The sequence below is a fragment of the Pan troglodytes genome, chromosome 19, assembly GCF_028858775.2.
Source record: "Pan troglodytes isolate AG18354 chromosome 19, NHGRI_mPanTro3-v2.0_pri, whole genome shotgun sequence".
Lineage (NCBI taxonomy): Eukaryota > Metazoa > Chordata > Mammalia > Primates > Hominidae > Pan > Pan troglodytes.
The window spans coordinates 94,170,300-94,193,854 of NC_072417.2; the positions used below are offsets into that span (position 1 = coordinate 94,170,300).

The following is a 23,555-nucleotide window of genomic DNA, read 5'->3' on the forward strand; positions in this document are numbered from 1 at the left end:
AGAGATGGGGTTTCACCATGCTGGCCGGGCTGGTCTTGAACTCCTGACCTTGTGATCCGTCCGCCTCGGCCTCCCAAAGTGCTGGGATTACAGGTGTGAGTCACTGTGCCCGGCGCTGCCAAACTTCTTTACTAAAAGGTTGCTCTAATTACACGGCCCCAAATCACACATATATGAAAGTGTCATTTTCAACACAACATTATTTTCAGAGAGAAAATGTTCCTCACTTTGCATAGTGCAGGGGAAAGACTGTATTCTGCAGGTCCTGTACGTGACTGCAAGAAAGGACCAGTATTACAAGGCCAGAGACAGAGAAGGCCCCACAGTGACATCTGGACCGACCAGTATTAACAAGGCCGGAGACAGAGAAGGCCCCACAGTGACATCTGGACCAAATCTTTTTGGTGAACCCAAGTGCTGAGTTATTGATCAGGAAGTGAAGGGGGAGGCCGGGCGTGGTGGCTCATGCCTGTAATCCCAGCATTTTGGGAGGACGAGGTGGGCAGATTACCTGAGGTCAGGAGTTCAAGACCATCCTGACCAACATGGAGAAACCCTGTCTACTAAAAATACAAAAATTAGCTGGGCGTGGTGGTGCACACCTGTAATCCCATCTACTGGGGAGGCTGAGGCAGGAGAATCGCTTGAACCAGGGAGTCGGAGGTTGCAGTGAACCAAGATGGCATCATTGCACTCCCAGTCTTAGCAACAGAGCAAGACCCTCTCAAAAAAAAAAAAGAAAAAAGAAAGTGAAGGGGGAGCGGAGGCCAGTGTGGGAGGAAGAGACAGGAAAGGTCATTTGGATAGTAAAGATCACCTGGTTTCATGTTATTTTGAAATTTACGGATAATTTTAAATATGTGGTTGAAAACTATTAAAAACTTGAATATTCAAGCAGGACTAGAGAAAGTGTCTCTGGTATGTCTTCATTCCAGCCGTCCTGCTGTGTGTGAAGTGGTATCTCACTGTTCTGCTTTGCATCTCCCTAATGACTAATGACATTAGGCATCTTTTTATGGGCTTATTGGCCTTTGTTGTTTTTTTTTTTGCGATGGAGTCCTTTGAGGTGGTAAAGTTTTATTTTATTTTGGTAAAGTCCATCTTATCTATTTTGTTGTTGCTGTTACCTGTACTTTTAGTGTCATGTTTAAGAAACCATTGCTTAATCCAAGGTTATGAAGTTTGACACCTACGCTGACTTCCAGCACTTTTATAGTTTTAGCTATTACATTTAGGCCTTTGGTCCATTTTGAGTTAATTTTTGTAAATGGTGTGATGAAGTCTTAAATAAGCATAGCTTGGACTTTTGGATCTATTTTTAACTTTGAGAATGTTTTCTGCAGGAATGACAGAAATAGATGTATTGCTGGAGTGACTTTGGAATTGTATAAAGAAAAGGTGAATGCCAGAGGCTGAAGAGGGAAGGAGCTCTTTGCCTAGCAGGTTTCTGTGTAGCAAGCATCCGTGGCTGGGGTTCGTTAAAGTGTTATTTCATTATGCAGTTTATCAAATGGGAAAAGACAAAACCTAAGGGCATTTGTATCTACTCCATACCATAAAAGTTTGCCATTTTAGTTTGATCATATAACAACTCTGAAAAATATTGTTTTTCATGGATTAATCAAATTACCAACATTACTTTAAAATCACACCAAATCACTCTTTCTGTGCCACAAGATGCTAGGACCAGTGACATCTCTGATCTTGGGAGCAGCTGTTAGGAGCCTGATGTTAATGACAGATAAAAATTGATGTCAGATAGAAAATTAACCTCCTTCAGGGTATGTGAAACTGCTTCCCCTAATCCTGTGTTCTTCCTTAGCAAACCGAATGCAACCCAGGAGCTCTGAAGAAGGAAAATGATCAGCTGTTTATCTGCTTGGCACCCTTTGGAACAGTCATTTTCCCATCTCATTTGAAAGCAGCAGTTAGAAAAACCACAAAGAAATAGTCTTTCTAAAGTTTTCCTTCCATTTTAATTCTGTTGTGTTTTTCTTCATCACATTTTCCATACACCTCACACGATTAAAGAATGGTCATTCTGCGTTTCAAGGGGCCCAGGCGGGAGGATCACTTGAGACTAGGAGTTTGAGACCAGCCTGGGCAACATAGCAACACCCAGTCTGTACCAAACTTTCTTCAAAAAATTAGCCTGGTATGGTGGTGCGCCTATGGTCCCAGCTTCTCGGGAGAAGGAGGCAGGAGGATGACTAGAGCCCGGGAGTTCACCACTACCGTGAGCTGAGATCATGCCACTGCACTCCAGCCCGCACAGCAGAGTGGGGCAAGACCTGGTCTCTTAAAAGAATAAAATATTGACTGAGGATCAGGACGGTAAAATCACGAGACCTCAGAGAAGGAACAACTGTCATGGCACTTCATGTGCGGTGTCTGGCCGCGGCGCCTGCGAGTGGGTTTTGCTCTTGGTTGTCTTGGAACCAAACATCTGTGTGCTGGCGTGGACTGGACGTCGCCAGGTGTTTGGACCATATCTTTGTGGTTTAGCACAAAACCAAGACATACAGTTTGTACCTGTCATAGTCACTGGAGAAGCCGTGCTGTTCATTGATACAGAAACACAGCCGTGGGCTGAGATGCACCTTCTGAGCCCATGGGTGTCCTCAGCCTCATCACAGACCCCACGCTGAATGGTCCTGCCGGACTAGGCGTGAGGGCTGGAGCTCATGTGTGCGCCCGTAAGCTGGCTTTCCATTCAGTGGTTTCAACTTCTGCCTATAGAAACACCAAAATTGTCCATGAGGTAAATGAAAGTACATCCCAGGACACTCTCACTGTCCTCCCATTGTCTGGTGTCTTGTTGAGGGCTCTGGCCAGGTCAACAGGCAACTGTTTTGTCCTGTGAAAGTGTGGCGCCTCCGTGGCTTTCTGGGAGAACCGAAGAGAGAGACTTGCAGTCGGCGAGGAACTCCTTGGCGCAAGCAGCGTGCGGATCTCCTCATGCTTCTGCCATGCCTACGTGCACTGACGTTGTCACCCGTGGGGGATAAGATTCCGTCGGGGTCGGAGTTTTCCTGTGTGAACATTGAGATGTGCAATTCCGTGACCGCAGGCACTGCCCCTCCGACACAGTGGGGTTCATCTGCTTGCGGAAGCCTCTTAAGGGCGGTTGGGAGAGACCCTCAGTGGCGCGTGTCTGGAGGCTGCTGACCTAGCGTCGCAACCATAGACCAGGAACACAAGCAGATAAAAGCAGCAAGTGGGACAGATTGAACCAGCTCTTGGCATAGTTTCCCACCCCCCAGCTAGTTCAGGAGTCCGTGGACAAACTGTGTTTCAAGCATGTTGAACAACGCAGTGTGCATTTCCAAGTTCATTGGAAAATCTATGTGAGTTCACTTGTTTGCCACCAGAATGCCAGGAGTGAGCTCCATTCTCGGGGTGCTCTTCCTTAGCCCCCAGTTTTTGCGGTGGCTTAAGGCTCTGCAGGAGTCGGGGGTACCCAGGCTCCACTCCTTGGCCCGACTCCATGCTGTTGCGGCTCTCATCTGCTGTGGGAAACTCGCTCCTTGTGGACATTTTCCAAGCCTCTGGCTGGATTTCTGCTCAGTAGCCTTCAGCCAGCGGTGTTCTCATCGTGTCCATCTGCTTCTATTAAGTTAATGGGCACAGACACACGGCCCATAAAGCAGCTGGATCAAAAGTCTGGTTCTTACCAGACGACTTAATTGATAAATGTCGCAATCACAAGAAGCTGAAATGCTGTTGTGCAGTGACTTCCAGAATGGTGTTCTGGGCACGTCAGCTTCCCTAAATACAACTGGAGCCGTCGGTGGAGAAGAGCGGAAAGGGAGAGTTCAGGTGGTAGGAGGGAGGGGCCCAGCGAGAGACAGGGATGTACACGAAGTCTGTTTAACTTTACACATTGGGTGCAGAAACCACCACGGTTTAAATGCTTAGGAAGACAACTGGATAGACGGTGGTTTGTTTCTAGCCCAGATTCTGAACTCATCTGTGCAGAAAAACAGTTGCTGACACCCTCTGACCGTCAGAGGCGGTCCGGGCTAGAAGGGGATTGGTGGAGGACATCTCGGCAGGGCTGCTGTAGGCGGATGTTGTCCAGTCAGAGCGGAACCGTGACCTGTGATACGTATACTTTTGATTTTTGCCGTTTATGCTATTTTTAGATTGTCTTTATTTTACATATTAGGAATTTGCACACACATCAGGTGAGTCTTAAGAGTCACAGAGGAAGTTCCTTCTTAGCCTGTGGCAAGGTGGATCCTGCAGCTCCCTTCCCCCCGCACCCTCCCCCCGGGGGCCTCACTCACACAGCCCCTCCGGCTCCCTTTCTTTATATGAGCTTTCACCTTACTCTGTTTTCCTCTTTTCTTCCTGATTTCCCTAATTGAGTTTGAGTCAGTGCATTGAGCGTGCGCTCTCAGTTGTCAGGGGTACACACTTGTGTGTGATTTTTTATGTGGCTGAGATGCACCAGGATCCTGTCGCCTCAGCCCACCGTGGTCTTTGGGTGCAGAGGAGGGTTCTTATGCCCAGTCACCTAGCCAGCAGGGTAGCTGGGGGTGAGTTTCAGAACCTTCTGAACCTCAACTGTCTCCCCTCCAGGGCAGGAAGGATAATAACACACATCTAAGCGGGGAGGGTGATATTGTGCCCATAGTCTAAATCTTTCTCAGATCCTCCAGTGACATTGCCGGGTGGCCTGAGCTAGGAGGAAGGGTGAGGACTTAGGCAGATGGAGGACTGTGCATTTCAGTTTTTTGTTTTAATTAATTTTTTTAACTGACAAGGTAACTTAGAGGGATTTTTTAAATTGGCAGATAGAATCTTCAGCTTTGCCTTCGGTTCCCTCATCGTAGGGTCAGCTCGTGGCTGCCACCCCAAGACAACACTTCCTCCCCGTGGCCGCCCTGCCGGTTCCCTTCTTCCCAGACGGTACCAAGGAGCTAGGCCTGGTGCTGCTGAAAAGGAACTCAGTAAAAGATTTCAAAATTTTTAATAGGAAGAATTTCCCAAGTCTAAAATACACAGAACTTACTCAAAAAGGGCCCCTTCTTGTGGATATTTTTAAGAGTACGTTTTGCCACGCTGTCTCGCGTGGGGCCTCTGCAGCAGCTGAGACGTTTGGCAGTTTCTTCAAGACTTGGAGTAAAACCTCGCCTGAGATCGAATCTAAATACACTGGGCTTGGATCGCCCATTTGACTAAATTTCGATCCCAACTCTAGCTTTCAGAAACCTCTTTATAGGGAGAGACCTATTGCTATGGGAAGGCAAGAGAAATTAGTGTCTGCGTTATTCCAGCAAAGCCCCTGCACTGCGCTGGAGGGACTTTTGTTTGCGTCTTTGGGTTGCAGAAGGGGCTATGATTGTGCGTGGCTTATCTTGGTCTCCAGCCCAGTTTAGACCTCCTTCTAGCTGATCTCTTCTCTCACTTGTACTTTGGAAGAGAGTCGGGGCTTGGCTTTGGGTCACCAGGCGTGCAGCCATGTCAGAGCTCTGGAGCCACCTCGGTTTTGTCCCTGTCACGGGGATTGACTGATTCTTAAATGATCTGCGCGAGGCTGCCCTGGAGCCTACAGCAGCACCGTTCCCCCAGGGTATCGCTGGCCTGTGTTTCACATAGGGTCAGCTCTTCAGGGGTTGTCACTGAGTAGTAAGTGCTGAGCCCTCCTGTCCCTGTTTGCAGAGGCAGCGGCTGGTTTCTGGCTGGCCAGTGATTCCTCCACCCTGTGAACACACGTGGAAATTGACACGGTGGACTCTGGGATGTAGGGGAAGGCTCTGGGTCAAGGGCATGGCTTCTTTATATAGAAAGAACAACTCAGATGGCAGGAAAGATATAACGGTGGGTCATTTAAGTATTGGTTCTTTGTAATTTACAAGAATCACTTTATTTTTTTATTTTTATTTTTTTTTAAAGAACTGAGTTTTATGGGTTTGCCACAAAGCCATTCTACATCCCCGACAAGAATAAGAATAGGTGAGGACCCAGCAGTCGCATGTGAAAATAAACGGTATATTTAGTGGGAAACTAATGCCTCTTGCAGCCGTCAGGCACTGTTTTCCCTTGATCCTGGAACACCTTGGTTTCCGGGGTTCTCAGCCCCAGCCGTTGTCCCGTAGCTGTTCCTCAGCACCGCAGTCGTGGAAGCCCTGTACTGAATTAGAACCAAGCAGCCCTCGCTCTCAAGGGGTCACAGGGTGAGAGGACCAGAGTTCTGCAGGCATTTTCACGTGAGAAACTCCAGTCCTCTGTGGCTGTCCCACTTCCTGACAGCTTGGCTTCCTTCAGGCAGCCTGAGTATTATTCCCATCTTAGCTCTGTCGGTATGTAGTATAAACACAGTCCATGTTATTGATAGTTTCTTAGGTAAAAACACATTAATATTTGAATCGGGCCAAGGAGCACGGAGAATCTGAAGTTGTCGCAAACAAGCTAGCTGTAAATGGGCTCCTCCAGGGCAAGGCACACCCCAGAGCTACAGGGGGAGGTGGAAGCTTGCTGTGTGTTGTGTGTGTGTTTCCTGTGGTTGATGGTCATAAGCGTTACCTCCATGGAAGAGGTTTACCTTTTTAGGAAAGAGTTGGTTTTCTGCTTTTGCAAATTTCTACCAACTGTTGATCATCTCAAGGACAGTGGAGAAGGGACAGGCAAGGAGCCTCCCTTTCAGTCTTGGCATTCTTCGAAAATAGAAGGTGGCTTCCTTAAATGATTTCCCGACTTGACTCATCAATGTAGGAATGCCTGTGTTGACACTCTCTTCCCCCTCTCTCTCTCCGTCTCTGTCCCCATCCCTTTTACTTTTTATTATAGGACAGTTTTCAACCATTCTGTGGAACAGTTGAGAGGATGATAAAGTGAACCCTGTATATATTAAATCACCTACATTTTACAATTATTTGCTCTGTTGTTTTGTTTTTGTGGGTATGTTTGCTAAATTACAGACAACATGATGTTTTACCACCCAAATACTTAATCATTTCTTTTTTAAAAAACTGACATTTTTCTTATAACCAAATTATCTTAACTTTTTAATGTCTTTTGAACCCAAATGGCAGAGCCCTTGCAATTAGCCTTGTTCCCATGGAAGGTGTATTCCATTGCCGGCCAGGCTCATGCATCCAGCAGGCGCCTAAGGGGCTCCTCCGATATCCAGCCAGCTCTGACAATGGGGCCGTAGCCCAGAACAAGGCAGATGGGATTGGCTCATTATGTGGGTTGGCAGAAAGCTCCGATGAGGTGTTCATCTGTATTTCTCTTACCAATGGAATAATTGTTTTTCCTTTTTGCTAGCTTGCTTCTGTAGCACGGAGGGCCACTATGAAATAGCAAACTCTTGCACTTAATTTGTATCTTGTCCTGCTTACCGGCCTAGAAGCTCCTAAATAGAGTAAACTTTTCTGTACATTACAAAGTGCAGCTGTTTAACGTTTGCAAGTTGGGAAAGTCGCTTCTACTTGGTTTTCTTCTAATAATACTAAAAGGCATACTTTTTTTTTAAGGGAAAGGATCTCACTGTCACCCAGGCTAGTGCAGTGGCACGATCATAGCTCACTGCAGCCTTAACCTCCTGAGCTCAAACGATCCTCCTGCCTCAGCCTCCCGAGTCCTCTGACCATGCCCAGCTAACTTATTTGTGGAGATGGGGACTCAACTGTGCTGTCCACGCTGGTCTCACACTCGTGTCCTCAAGTGATCCTCCTGCCTTGGGCTCCCAGAGTGCTGGAATTACAGGCATGAGCCAAAAAAAAACACATACTTTTAAATTTAGTTACAAATATCGCATGATTTGGCACATTAATTTCATGTGGGGATGTTTAGTTCTTTGGGTTTTTTTTTAACCTGCTGGATTAAATGAAATGCTGAGAGTTGAAGAAATTGGCTTATTTTCCTTTTTCTTTTCTTTTTTTGAGATGGAGTTTCACTCTTGTTGCCCAGGCTGGAGTGCAATGGCACGAACTCAGCTCACTGCAACCTCCGCCTTCTGGGTTCAAGCAATTCTCCTGCCTCAGCCTCCCGAGTAGCTGGGATTATAGGCACCCACCACCATGCCCAGCTAATTTTTTGTATTTTTAGTAGAAATGGGGTTTCACCTTGTTGGCCAGGCTGGTCTTGAACTCCTGACCTCAGGTGATCTGCCCACCTCAGCCTCCCAAAGTGCTGGGATTACAGGCATGAGCCACTGTGCCCGGCCTATTTTACTTTTTTTTTTTTGAGACAGAGTTTCGCTCTTTTTGCCAAGGCTGGAGTGCAGTGGCGCAATCTCGGCTCACTGCAACCTCCGCCTCTCGAGTTCAAGTGATTCTCCTGCCTCAGCCTCCTGAGTAGCTGGGATTACAGGTGTCCGCCACCACGCCTGGCTAATGCTGGTTTTTTTGTTGTTGTTGTTTTGTTTGTTTGTTTGTTTAGTAGAGACAGAGTTTCTCCATGTTGGTCAGGCTGGTCTCGAACTCCCAACCTCAGGTGATCCACCCGCCTTGGCCTCCCAAAGTGCTATTTTAATTGTGTATTTATTGCCACTCTGAGCTATATTTGAAAATTCCTTTTGTGAAAAAGAATATTTAAAACCAGACACCTCCAGCAGTTTGCTGTATCTCTGTATGACTAGGTTAAAATGCACAAGTCTGTGAAAGCTTCAGTGACACCTTCATCAGTGTAAATTCTAGAGACTTCACGTGCCAGCTAAGGTGAAGTAAGCCACCTGCAGCCTCTCTGTCCCGCTCATTACAAAGAAAAGCTCTGGTCAGGATACAGAAAAGCAACTACCATAGGCTAAAAATGAGCAGGGATATTAGGGACTGGAGTCAAAGTCAGATAAAATATAGTGATGAATCTCTAAATGTAAAACATTTTATTTGGGAAGCAAGATTTACAGTCGAAGGCATACAGGCAGACCAGGTGGTCTTCAGTATATCTTGATGAACAAATAAAAGGTTGGCAGTTTTAAAAAGTGGAGAACTGTTTCATGTTGCTCTTTGAGAAGGTTCTTTGGCACTAGTGAGGTTTCTGGGGAGCTGGCAGGTTCCCGACTGGTGAGTGGGTGAAATGAGTCCTCGAATCACAGCAGGTTGTGTCGGTTGCCATTAGTGAAAACTGGTTTCAAGTGGCAGCAGGCAGTTTCCGCGGCCAGGCTGGCAGAGAACTACATTCCTGGAGGAATGTTTTGTGGCCCGAGTGCTTTCCCCCGGCCCCTTGACTCTGACTGAGTTGGGTATGACAAGAATGACCCAGTTTGTATGATCAGCTCTCATAGTGACAACGACAGTCATGATGGGGATGTGTTTTGAGGGCCTTTTCCTCTCCTTTGCCGAGGAACTGCACAGGGAATGCTGATGGCGAGACCTCCAGGGAAGCCACTTATGTCTTCACCACTAGAGAAGGGGGGACTCTGCATGTTGGCGAGAGCAGGGGGGTGCCACACTCCAGCACATCGTGTGTTCACCTTCTAACCGGGAAGCTCTCCTTGTTCAGGAGTTTTCATAGAGCGTCTGTCCATGGGGAGAGGAGTGGCTAGGTGGGGTGGGTGGTGGTGTCCCGGAACCGGTCCCCCAGGGATACCCAGGGATGACTGTATATGCCCGGACCAAGTCCTGAAGGTCATAGCAGAGGCCGCTTCTGCACAGTGGGGTGGGAGAGTGAAAGTTAGACTGACGCACTTTTGCGTGACACATGTCTGTATGATTTGGGTTTTTATAGTGACCGCCATTTGCTTTTATTCTAAAATAAATCAGCATGATTCAGTGTTGTGTAAAAGATAAATATGAAAATGCTAAGCTATCTCAACATGGTGGGTTTATACAAATTTTTCACTTTTTTATGGTAAATACATGTGGGGTTTTTTTTAATTAGGAGGAAACAAAGGAATTTTCATTCTCAAAAATGAAAACAGCATTCAATAGTTATTTGTATAATATTTGACAAGGTTACCGAGCTGAACATTAATTTGTTCTTCATTGTTAAAAGAAAACTCTAGGCAAATTGAATGTAACAGAGTTTAATTGAGCAAAGAACCATTCTTGAATCAGGCAGCCCCAGAACCAGAGTAGGTTCAGAGTGACTCCGGCACTGCCATGTGGCTGGATACCATTCATGGGCAGAAACGAAAGTGACTCCGGAGAATGGAAGAGCCGCAGCAGCTGGATTGGCTACCGCAGGGGGTCTGCCCTGCTTGAGCCCAGTTCGAACAGTTGGCTGCCTGTGGTAGTCTGAGACTCGGCTGCCTGTCACAAGACCAGGCTGTTTATACATCAGGTCGGGTTACAGTTCACCATGTATATGGAACCATTAGGCCAAACATAAAACATGTACGGAGGCAGCCTTTAGGCGAAACTTAATTTAACATCATAAAAATCTTGAAGCCACTTGTTTGCGTACCCAGCCTGGATCAGTCATAATTCTTGCTTCATGCCACACTCATCACTAGTCCATATTTGGCCTCCTTTTAAGCAGTTAATTAACAGGTATTTTTATAGCATAATGGGTTTCCTCAAACCACCACCCAACCAAAACCCAGCCCTTGATGATGACCTGCGCCCACCACGCAGGGCGCCCTTGATGCGCACGCACCTGCCGCCCCCGCCCCGTGACCACCGCCCTGAGTGCCGGGCTCATCATCCCTTCCGTGCCCTTTCTACATTGCTACTATGCATCTGTGTGTATTCATTAAGACCATTACTTTTCTTTCAGATTTTAAATTTATTAAAGGCTTTAGTGCTGAATGTGATTTTGAGGACTCTTTTAAAAAAATACTTTTGGTTGGAATGTGGACATTTCCCACTTAGCATTGTGTTGCTCATGTTCCTCCATATTGTTGTGTGTTTAGCTAGAGTACCCCCCTCTAACTGCCTGTAATATTCCACTCTGCGAATATGCCACACTGTGTGCACCTGCTACTCCTTAATGGACACTTGAGCTTTTTCAGCTTCTTCCTTTATTTGTTTGTTTTGCTTTGCTTTGGTGTATTGTATTTTATTTTTGCTATTACCAACAGAGATACTTTGAACATTCTTTTCTGTGTGTTCTTTTGAACACATGCAAGAATTTCATATATATTGAAAAGCAGAGTTGCCGGATCATAGTGTATAGGAACATTCAGTTTTAAGGGATCATGGTAAGGTGCTTTCCCAGTGGTTGTGCCATTTTACACTCCTACAGTGGTGATGGAGACAGCCTGTGATCCACATCCTTTCTAGTTCTTGGCATTGCCATTCTTGTACATTTTTGCTGAGTAGGTTTAGAATGATATCTCGTGTAGCCTGGATTTGCGTTTCTCTCATATCGCATGATGTTGAACATTTCCTCACGTTCAGTGGCCATAGTTATGTCCTCATCTTTGAGATGTCTGTTCATCCATTTTTCTATTGGATTTTTAATGCTCTTGTGGATTTATATCTAGGTTTTCAATCCTGGTTATGATGGATATTGCCCCCACCTTTTTGCTTTTCATTTTAAGATGACTACAAATGTTAACAAGTTTGTGTGTCATCATTACTTCATAGATCTCCTTCAGCGTCTCTTGGAGTTTTCTCCCCTCTAACTTTAGCTTGTCATCTGAAAGTGTCTTCCTCATGAGTCTTTTTGTGACAAGTCTTCTGAGGCCATATGTGCCTCTGAGAGTATTTTTGTCATGCTCACACATTTGAATGACAGTTTGGCTGGATACAAAATTCTAGGTTTTAGCTTCCTTTTCTTCAGTAAATTAAAAACACCAGCTGGGGGTGGTGGCTTACACCTGTAATCCTAGCACTTTGGGAGGCTGAGGCGGGTGGATCACCTGAGTTCAGGAGTTCGAGACCAGCCTGACCAACATGGCAAAACCCCACATTTACTAAAAATATAAAATTAGCCGGGCATGGTGGCGGGAGGCTGAGGCAGGAGAATCACTTGAACCCAGGAGACAGAGGTTGCCGTGAGCCAAAATCACACCACTGCACTCCAGCCTGGGTGACAGAGTGAGACTCTGTCTCAAAAATAAATAAAATAAATAAATAAAAATAAAAACACCACTTCATTGTCTTCCTGCATCCTGTGTTAATCTGATAAAAATAAAAACACCGCTCCACTGTCTTCCTGCATCCTGTGTTAATCTGGTTCTTGTTTCTTTGAATGTGATCTACTCTTTGTTTCTGGAAGCTTTGTATGTATTTTCATTGTCTTTTTAATATTCTTGATGTTCACTATGATGTACCTAATTTATGATATTCTTCCTCTGTATATCATAATACCTCACAGAATGTGACGATTAAAAAAATCAGTATAAAAGACAGAACAATGGTCGCCAAATAATAAGCACTAAATAAGCAACAGCTATGTTATATTATCATTATATTCAGCTTTGTGGGGTTTTTGAGCCATTTTTATTACCTCTGCCTTTGCCCACTCTTTGACCTTTCATTGCTCAGCAACACTCTAATGTAGGTGAATGAAAGAAATCGTATAAAATGTGAAACCAGTTGTTAGCATTTCTGGTATAAAGAGAATTTACATTTTTGGCTAAAATGAAGTTTGCATACTATCAGTGACTGATTTATCCATGCTACTCTTATTCATATAGCCATGCTATAATAAAGTTGCATGATATTCCCATTTTAATTTTTTATTTAAGGGAACATTATATTTTCACTGAATTTACAATATGCTTATCTCCCAGCCAATAATTATTTTTATAATGTGTAAGTCTCTGTGTACTAATTCCAATATCTGGCCAACTATGAATCTGTTTTTATTGACTGTTTTTTCTCTTGATTTTAGATAGTGTACTATCTGTTGTGGATGAGGCATTGTAGACATTCTAGATTCTGTTATTTTCTTTTGGGCAGTTACACTGATCTTGTAGAGGCTTCGCTATAGGACTAGGCTCTTTTGGCTTTGATCTTAGTTCTAAGGTGTGGTTCGTAATCCCTCTGGGGTGTCCATGTCCTCAGATGTGATCAAGCCCTGTAGTTTGGCAGGACCTGATCTTCTCTGTCTTCACAGTGGCAAGCAGATGTCAAAATCTCTACTCTGCGTTTTCAACCTTCCTGCTGTCCTCCACGGGGATCCTGGGAATATTATCCTTTGTGCGTGCCCTTCAGGAGCCAGCCTCCAACTCGGGGAAGGTTTACATGCGGGTTTTGGCTCCCTTCTTCCTAGGGCTTTTGCCTGCAATATCCGGGCAGCCTTGAGCATGGTCTCAACCCAGTAAGGCTGCTGCCTTTCAGTCGCATGCTATCCCCCACATGACTTGTGAGTGAGGAGCACCCTTGGGAAAAGCCAGATGAAAGTGATTCATGCAGAGTTACTCTCATTTTCTATGGGTCACGGCCCTTCCATTTCCTGCCTTCCTGCCTGCATTTGTTTGTTGTTCAGAATTTTCAAATGGCTTTTTAATATTTTGTCCAGAGCTTATCATTATTGGCAAAAGGATGAGTCTGATATAAGTGATTCTGTCATTACTGGACTCTAGAAATCCCAATCAGTAAGTACATTATGGATAAAAAGACAAAGTAGCATGGTTTGCATAGGACTCAGATTTGAAAATGCATTTCCTGTAGATCATTTTTATCCACAGAGAAATTCTGGTTTGCCTGGGACCACCGTAGGAGCTGCATGTGTCTGCGCTGGTGCACAGGTGTCTGGGCATGGCTGAGGAGAGCATCTGCAAGTGAAGCCAGCAGAGGAGACCCCTCAGAGTGGCACTGACTGGCTTGGGGAAGCACTGGGGCCACACGGGGCACTTGACGCCGTGGGAAAGGGCTGCTCTCTAGCTTCAGGCAAACGTGGGCCTCACTTTTATTTTCTCAGCTCTTTGAATGATAAAACACTGACTACTGCAGCCCCAACCAAGAATATAACTTCCTCTCTGCTGGCTGAGCCAGGTATCACTTCTTGAGAGAGTGAGTGTGGCTGGCAGCTATGCATGGGGTCCAGGATGACCAGCTCAGCCTCCCCTCGCCCTGCAGGGCTGCAAAAGTGAGACTGTCTTCACACCTCTGGCTCGTTGTCTTCCTGGTTCTGGATCTCTCAGTTCCTCTGTGTCTTTTTCTCCCATTTCCTATCCCACTGCTATGGGTACCCTCCTGGGTCCACCATCCCCCATAGAGGAGTCACTTCCACGTCTCCCCCGAACGTGCCTGACCCTTGCACTGCACCCTCCCCTGGGCCACTGTCCTTCTCCATCACTCACTTCCAGCCAACACTTCTGCCATCACTCACTTCCAGCCAACAGTCCGCGAGTGTGTTTTGGAGATGTGCATACTTGCTCTGCACCTGCCATTATGTTTTTAAGGGGTGTTATTTGTTCTCAATTTTAAAAGTAGGTGAATTAAACATTTTGCATTTCTCCTACTAAAAATACTGCATTGCCTTTTTACTCTGCTGCCTCGATTCTGCCCACTGTATGCCAGTAGCCCGGATGGGAGGAGAGATGCTTTCCTACCTCCTGTTGGCGCCACATTAGAGAAAGCCTGTCCGGCTCCACACGCGCTCCTAAGGATGGACCTGCCTCAGACATGAACCCAGCTCTGACCTGTAGGATTTTATGATTATGAACATGATATAATTGAATTTGCATTTCTTTTGTGTGTCTTGAGGCTACTCATTTATTCTACTCCAGCAGTCTCCCCAGCTCACTTCCTTAAGAAGGAAAGAAGTGGCAGGTCCAGTCCACTCCAGCATCTCGTTTGGAGACTGAGCTTTATTAAGCATCTCGGCACTCCTCTCCAGGGACCGGGCTTCATGTGGCTGCAAACGGCTTCTCTCCTTTCTCCTGACAACTCACTGTGGCAGCTCTGTAGTCTCACGCCTTGACAGAATGGCAATGAGATTTTCTTTACAAATCTAAAAGCTGCCGAATTAAGGAAATCTGAGTGTACTTGTTCACCGTGGTAGTCCCTGTCCCCACCTTTAACTCTTTCCTTTTTCTGCAGGCCTGTTGAATTTCCTGGGTGACTGTTCCATTCGTGCCGTTCACATTCTTTTCTTTCTCTGCAGGTTTTGCATGCAGAAATGTGTCAGTCTGGTGCCTGGCGTCACACTGGATTTGATAGAAAAGTAAGTAGGATTTTTAAGCTCTTGTGGCTCTCTGGATCTGATGAGTTTCTTTTCCTTTTTGAAGGCTCTTGCTTCTCAGAAGTACTTTCTATCAACATGGCATGTTCCCTTTCATGTGGCTGTGTTCTTTTGTTCTCTGATTAAGGCTGTGTTTGTGATTGTCACACTGGGGCTTAGTGCAGGAGATAACCAAACATGGGCCATATGAAAAGAAAAATAATAAAAAGCTGAATTCCTTTGAACATTTAAAAAGTCTCCAGACTTTAAGCCAAAGCAAGAACATACCACTTCGCATACAAATCATTTCTGCTGCCACTGAAATGATAGCTAGATCATAGCTAGCTCTTACCTTATTTTCTGAAACTGTCCCTTCAATATTCTGTAACTTTCCATCCCCTCCCCCCCTGTCGCCATCCAGTTTCCATTTTACTATCTCAGGGCAAACTGATTTCAGAACCTGAGCGATGACGTGACGGGATTTAGTCAGGCCTCCTAATGAAGAGTCAATGGCACTTGCCTCCCATAATCCTTCCAGTCCCATTGGCCAACCCGTCTGTCCCTCGCGTGATCTTTTTGGATCTGAAGTGGTGTCTCAGGACCCGGAGCGTGGCCTGCACTGCCTTGTTCTGTTTGTTTGTGCACCGGATTCATCGTGACTCATCCTGAGTCATCCAGGCAGTATGGAAGAACTTTGGAGTTATTTTAAACCCTTTGGCTCAGAACCCCATTTCTTCTAGAATTAACATGCAAGATAATTGTTTTCTACATCTTAATATACAAAGTTATATCTTAATATTAGGGCCTGAATTTACTAAATTAGGCAGGAAAAGCAACCCCACTTCCAAGTTTCTCTTGTAAAAACGTGCTTGCCTTGTGTATCAGGGGAAAAATGCAAGAATATTATGTGTAAACGTTCATGAGGGCACGGTGAGCTCTGTCGTGGTTCACTCCCACCGTGGAAGGTGGCTGTGTGGCCAATAGGAAGGCCGGGGAAGCGACACTGGTCCTGATGTGGAGTGGTCTACCAGAAGTGCTAAGTGAGCAGTCCTCAGCATGGGTACCTAACTGAGCTCAGTGCCCAGAGGCTTTCCAAACAGTGCAAGCTGTGACTTAGAAGACTGTTTCCAAAGGCTAAACAGATAGTGGAGGCTCTCAGAAGCATCACATGGAAAATAACTTAAAAAAAAAAAAAGGGACTAGATGATCTGTGCTCCCCTCCCCTTCTGGTTGGTTTGGTTCCCTGACGAGACTGCAGTTTTGCGAAGCTGTTCTTGAGATCTGTTTACTGGTATTGCTGTGCGCTTTCTTTGGGGCTTTTATTTCCCCCTCTGTTTTCTGAGTTTTAGAGCTCTCTATTACCTGTAACGTATATATTGCCCCCGCCACCCCTGCGCCCTCCCCATACACACACCGGATGCGTATCCCAAATCTAAAAATCCAAAATCAGAAATGCATCAAACTTTAAAAAAAATTTTTAATGAATTAAAAAAAAATAGGGCATCTTGCTGTGTTGGCCAGGCTGGTCTTGAACGCCTGGTCTCAAGCGATCCTCCCACCTCCGCTTCTCAAAGCGCCGGGATTACAGGCGTGAGTGATTCTGGCCGTGCCAGGCCAAAATCGGAGACTTTTTGAGCACTGACGTGCTACTCAGAAACAATGCTCTTTGGAGCATTTTGGACTTCATGTTTTCGGATTAGTGATAAATCCAAAAAACTTAACTGGTAAGTATAATGCAGATATTCCAAAATCTGAACAAATTCGAAATCCGAAACGCTTCCGGTTCCAAGCATTTCAGATAAAGGGACACTTAACCTGTGTATATATATTATATATCTAATTTCATAAATAAACCATATCCATTAATATTTCAGCAGTTATATTTTATCCTTGCTGGGTTGGCTTATTCAGGCAGCTCTTGGGTGAAAACTGTCTTGGTGTTTTCTGTTTGTCGTGCCTCCCTGTGGCTATTTCCATGGTTTCCTCTGGAGGTAGGAGGGCCGCAGTATCCTTTCTCCTCCGCCTGGTAGCAGGAGCCCAAGCCTTGCCCACACCTCCATCTCCGTGCGGGACAGTGTCTCGTCTCCATCCTGGATGGCTGCTGTGTGCTGTCCCATCCCCCCCGGTCACCTGTGTCTGTGGCTACTCCGGACAGAGCCCTGCCAGCGCGTGTTGAGCCACATGAGCTCAGACAGCGCCACAAGCTCCACATCTCCAGAGCAAAAAGGGCTGTTAAAAATCACCTAGTGATGACAACAAAAATTTGTTTTAGGTTATTGAGTCAAACTACCTTATTTTACTGAGAGAGAACCTGGTATTTAGTTCACTTCAGCTCCTGGGTGGCCTTTTCTGCCTGGTTCGGGCAGGGCTGGCCTAGAGCTCAGGTCTCAGGACAGCCCCACTGTCGTCCGCCCAACACACGGAGGTTTTCCCTTGAACAAGATTTTGGTGTCAGAACAACCAGCTGCCTCCCTGTTTCTTTCCAAAACTTAAAATGTGCGCAGCAACATGACATCCTAAGCATGATTCACAAAAGAAAAAAAATTGGTAAATTGGACTTCATCCAAATGTAAAATGTTTACTCTCTGAAAGACACTGCTGATATGAAAAGACAAGCTATAGACTCGGAGAAAATATTTGCAAGTCACATATCTGACAAAGAACACTTGTATCCAGAATGTATAAAGATATCTCAAAACTCAAAAATAAGGGGGAAAAGAAAATTAGAAAATAGACAAAAGACATGAAGAGACACTTCACCAAAGAGGATTTAGGGATGGCAAATATGCTTATGAAAAGATCCTGGAAATCATTAGCCATTAGGTAATGCAAATTAAAACACAGTGAGGCAGCACTGTCCCTATTAGAACGGATGACATTTAAAAGACTGACCAAACGCAGTGTTGAGAACTCACATCACAGCTGCTGGGAATGCAGAATGGTGCGGCCACTCTGGAAGAACTGTCACTTTCTCATAAATGTCCATAAGCCTGCCAACATGTCCCCGCATTCCTACTCCTGGATATGTACCCTGGAAGAGGGAAATCTTAGGATCACACAAAAACCTGTGCGTGAATGTTTACGGTAGCTCTGTTCATTACCCCAAGCCGGAAGCAACCAAAATGTCCCTCCCAGGGCAAATGAATTCAGACTGTGGTGCATCCGTATGATGGAATTCTGCTCAACAGGAAAAAGGGACAGGCTTTCTATATACACTGCCATTCGGGCGGTTCCCAGAAGTATCACACTGTCAGAAGCCCATCTCCAAGGGTGGCGCATGGTCCGATTCCCTTTCTGTGACCTTCTGGGAAAGACAGAACATGGGGCCAGAGAACAGATCAGCTGTTGCCAGGGATTAGAGGGGTGGAGAGTGTGGCTGTGAGGGGCTAGCGGGAGGGGCCTGGGGGTGATGTCTTGATGCTGGTGTGGTTCCACAGATCCACCCACACGTTCCAATCCATAGCATGTGTACCTGCAGAAGTCATTTTGCTATTTGACAACTGAAGTAAAAGTAATACGTAATGTAGGGGAGGAAAAAAACACCACGAGAGTGAGCAGGCCGGAGAGTGCAGAGCAGATGCAGCACACAGCTGGCCACCGCTGTGGACAACAGGCCATGGGCCTGGGGAGCGAGGGGTGCAGGGAAACAGAGACCTGGATTTGGGAAAGGAAGTGGATTCTACAGCAGCATGCTCTGTTGTTTCTGGGAAGATACCTTCAATCTTATTATTAAAATGGGATTGAGTGAGGATTGAAAAAGAGAAGCAAACACCCTTCCCCATCCACCGTGGGATGTTAGTCATTTTCATCAGACGCCCTTTCCCTAAATCACAACGTTAGCGTTTGCAGCCGCTCGTGTTCTTCCCAGAACCAGTGCGTCCCCTCCCTCCTCAGCACCAAAGGCCCTTCTCAGTCAGTGCGATCAGACAGCTGGAGGTTAGGGCAGTGTTCTTGTCTTTCTTCCATTTCCCCTTCTCCTGTGCCAAGTGATGCTATGAAGGTGGCTAAATGCTAAAGGTTTATTTTTTTTTAATTTAAAACAGACAATTAACTGTTAATAGTAGGCAGTTTTCAAAACACACCCTGATTAGGGATTCGGGGTACGAGGAGGAGAGTGTGGTGGGAAGAATATGGACGTTGGAGTCCGAGCAGCTCCATCTGGCCCTCCTGACCCCTTCTGAGCCACACTCACTGGGCACCTCCTTGCCTCTGGGTCTGTCTCTGTCCTGCAGAATGGACACCACTCGGCTCTCATCGGGCAGCAGCAGTGCCGAGGGCATCACACATCCTGTCACGGCCTCGGCTCCCAGCCCGTGTCCGCCTCCCGCCAGACACTTCTGCCTTCTCAGCACTTCCCAGAGCTGCAGCTTGGATGGTGGCTGCTGTCACTCCACATTCCTGTAGTTCTGTAAGCGTCTCCCACGCCTCTCCATCTGCCATCAGCTGAGGCACCTACGACTCCCAGGCATCGTTGCCCTGGCCCCACCGCAGTTAGAGAGAGATGGCAAGGCGCCAGAGAGGCCGTGCTCTCGAGGCCCATTGCTGAGACAAATGGCTTAGCAGGCTGTTTTAGTCCATTCTCACACTGCTGTCAAGACACTGCCTGAGACTGGGTGTATTAGGGTTCTCTAGAGGGACAGAACTCATAGGATAGCTATAAATATAAAGGGGAGTTGATTGATTAATATTAACTCACACGGTCACAAGATCCCACACTAGGTCATCTGCAAGCTGCGGAGCAAGGAAGCCAGTCTGACTCCCAAAGCTGAAGAACTTGGAGACACTCAGTATTAACCATCACACTGGGTAATTTATAAATAAAGGAGGTTTAACTGAGTCACAGTTCTGCATGGCTAGGGAGGCCTCAGGAAACTTACAGTCGTGGCAGAAAGGGAAGGGTAAGCAAGGCATGTCTTACATGGCAGGAGAGCGAGAGCACACCAGGGAAGGGGAAGTGCCACACTTTTAAGCCATCAGATCTTGTGAGAACTCACTATCACCAGAACAGCCACTCCCATAATCCAGTCACCTCCCACCAGGTCCCCGCCTCAACACATGGGGATTAGAGTTCAAGATGAGATTTGGGTAGAGACACAGAGCCAAACCATATCACAGTCACTGTAGCCACCTCAGTCTTTATTGAGAATAACTTCTTAAAGTGTGTGGATTTGGGTCTGAGCCACTGTTCTCTGAATGCAGTTCAGCAAAAGCACCTGTTTTAGTGTCTTTCACTAAGAATCCACGTCAGCACTCACAGGGTGAACTCCCGTGGTGCCTCCCCCTCACAGTGTGACAGAGGTTAAATTGCGGGTGGCTGAATTATATTTACATTTTTTATGCCAGGACAAATTCCAAACTTTAGAATTATACAGCAATGGAGAAATCCAGATCTTTGCTCCAAAAGGTGCCCAGCCACAGCTGCCATTAGCTCTATTTCCAAGTGGACGTCAGTTTTTAACTTGCATAGACACAGTGACTTCTCCGCTTAAAAACGCTATTTTTATGTTTTTTTAATTTTTGGATTTTGTTCCCCAATTATGTTTAAAGTCTCATAAGAAAAGTTTTTTGTTTGTTTGGTTGTGTGTTTTTTGTTGTTGTTGTTTTTCCAGACAGGGTTTCGCTCTGCCGCCCAGGCTGGAATGCAGTGGTGCCATCTCAGCTCACTGTAGCCTCAACCTCCTGAGCTCAAGTGATCCTCCCACCTCAGCCACCCAAGTAGCTGGGACTGCAGGTGCATGCCATCATGCCTGGCTAATTTTTATTTTGGGTTGTTTGGTTTTTTTGTAGAGACAGGGTTTCTCTGTGTTACCCAGGCTGGTCTTAAACTCCTGACCTCAGATGATCTGCCTGCCTCGGCCTCCCAAAGTGCTGGGATTATGGGCATGAGCCGCTGTGCCCGGCCATGTCTTTTGCATATTGTATTATCTACAAAGGACATGAGTTACTTTTTAAATAAGTGATCTTTTTAATCAAGTGATCTTCCTGCCTTGGCTTCCCAAAGTGCTTGGATTATAGGCGTGAGCCACCATGCCCAGCCAAAGAAAAGTTTTTAATAAGTAGATTTGATTTTGCAGTTACAAAGTGAGGCAGAAAATTCAGCACATCTATGTGTAATAGTGTCTTCCATGCTGCTGTGGTTTTTATAGTCAGAGGACACTCCTATAAAAAAAAGCCTCATTATTTTTATACTTTATCATTTTCTGAAGATTTATTCTTGAAATATGTTGATCTTGGTTACAGTAACCTCTATGGCTCAGACCCTCTTGGCCAGCCTTTCTGCTACCTCAGGGCCCCTTTTTCCCACAGGGGTCCCACCAACATATGTTAACTCCCGTAACGCTAGCCCACGTGTCAGGGGAGACAGATCCACTCGGAAAGCAGCCGTGCGGTACAGTTGAGAGACAAACAGATCATCATCAAGCTCTACTGATGAATGCGGCCCCTGTGTTCCAGGCAGCCAAGACTGAGTTCCCCCTTATTTCCCTTCACTGAACATGTCAGCCATGTTTGTGATGTTCTTGTGTGTCCCTTGCCCTGAGTTGACGCTGGGACCAGGGTGCTTGAGGATGAGCTCCCAGCAATTCCAGGCTGTGCCTGTCACCAATGTGCCCCGGGCAAGGGAGTCACCTCTCTGACATGGAAGCCCAGAGGTTACCTTCTGGAAGCAGACCCTGTAACCAACTTCCCTCCTTACAGGGCTGGAAGCGTAGCAGTGTCCACCACCTGTGGAATGTCCTCTGGAGCCGCCTTGCCCATGCCACACAGAAGGACACCACGGTTAGGGCACCCATGCGTCACAGCATGTGGCCAGCAGGGCCACGCCACCTCCCAGGGAGGCATCTGACATGCACAAAACCTTTTGAGTTTTTGTATGTTTTTTTCAACACTTTCCTAAAATGCAGTGATCAAAAGTTAGTTGCCTGCTCCTGCTTGGGAGACCAGTCCCTCAGGGGGTTTGGGAATTGTTCCTCCCAGACTCCGGGACTGACATTTGGAGGGTCACCGCCTGACCCCTGCTCCAGAGTCAGCAGGATGGCGCTCCTCCAACGCCACTCCTCCCATCGCATGTGGGAGCAGGAGGGGTGTGGTCTTGGAAACGACACCCTATGATGCGCATTCACCTGAGTGGCCTTCCTGGCCACAGGGCTGAGCCAAGGGGGGGCCAAGGCACTGCCTCCCTCCAGGCAGCACGTGTGTCTAAAAAATTTATAAGTACCCAGGGAATACTTAAAAATATATAAATTTTTAAATAGTTGAGAGATTTTAATAAGAAAGTTTGTGCATTATTGGCAGAGCTGTCAGTGGGTGCTGGGTGAGAGCCACACGGTTGCCTGGGTGACACCCCCGTGTCCCTGCACACCATGACTGTCCTCCTGTCCACCTGAGATGGAGCTCTGGGTTCCCTGAGTCACACCTACATTAAAACGTACACAGTCATCCATCACGTTCACATCTGTGCCGGCATGACCTCCCTGGGGAAGCGTTTGCATGCTGCCCTTTTTGCCAAGACCCTCCCGAGTGTGATATGACCTTTGAACCTAGAGCCAGAGAACCTGCTTGGGCGTCCCTGCCTTCGTTAGATGAACTGATCTTGGATCCAGGTTAATGGTGAGATAACTTGTTTTTAATTATAGTTTTAAGACCAGGCAGAAACAGGCTCTCGTGCTTAGTCTGATTTCATTTATGCTTTAGCAGTTCATTATTGTAAACAGAATCCTAAGGACTGTAGACCGGGGGCGTGGAAACCCCACCACAACACAGCACCTAGAACACACGTGTGTGACATCTCGAGTGACGCACATTCGGAACAGATCGTGTGGATGTGCAGATGTCAGGGAGTCTGCAGTACCTGCGCATACACTAGCTGGGGCTGGACTTGATCTGCTTTTAGCTTTTGCCAGCTTTTTAGGGAGTCTGAAGACCTAGTTTAGCAGTTTCATTCTTTTGTCTCAACTCACCACATAGAAATTTCTTGCCCTTGAGAATACCTCTCTTGCCACTAAGTGTGAGGACGACGTTGGTTCCTGGGTCCCACCTGACTAGCGTGACGAGTCACGTGACGCAAGGAGACTAACGGGCCTGTGTTCTCGGGCTTTTTGTTTCCGTCAAGCTTCATGACCTGCAGGAAGTAAAACTAGGTCTGCCTCACGCTCTGCACACCCCTCCCCTCCCCGGCGGCCGCCCTGCACACCCCTTCCCTCCCCGGCGACCCTCATTGGGAGCGTGTGAAGGATGGTCCTGAGTGCAGGCTGCAGGTGCCAGGTGGTGATCGGCACATAACGTGTCAGATGGGCAGGTGTGTTTGTCACGCACAGACCTGCATGGTAGGCACCTGCCCCATGCCCATGTGTCCTTGCCCGCTGCCATCTGAGAGGATGTACCCTCATCCTACAACAGCTGGCCCTTGGTGTGCCAGGTCTGCCAGGCCAGAGCTCTCTAGGGGTCCGTGTTGGGTAAGTGCACGGCAGGTGGCCCCCTGGCCGAGAGCCTCAGGACCCCGCTGTCTGGGGTTTGGGGGCTGAGTGTGGCACAGCACCACTTTCATG

The 23,555-nt window shown here is 46.7% G+C and overlaps 1 protein-coding gene across 7 annotated transcripts in view; it reads left to right on the forward strand.

Moving 5' to 3' along the window:
* RPTOR (regulatory associated protein of MTOR complex 1) overlaps positions 1-23,555 on the forward strand; it is a 416,632-nt gene that overhangs the window by 227,540 nt on the left and 165,537 nt on the right. For all 7 annotated transcript variants that reach the window (XM_024350719.2, XM_024350720.3, XM_063799998.1 and 4 more), the window contains one exon: positions 14,953-15,012. In XM_024350719.2, the coding sequence (XP_024206487.1) occupies positions 14,953-15,012 (60 nt within the window). The remainder of the gene's footprint in view (positions 1-14,952; positions 15,013-23,555) is intronic.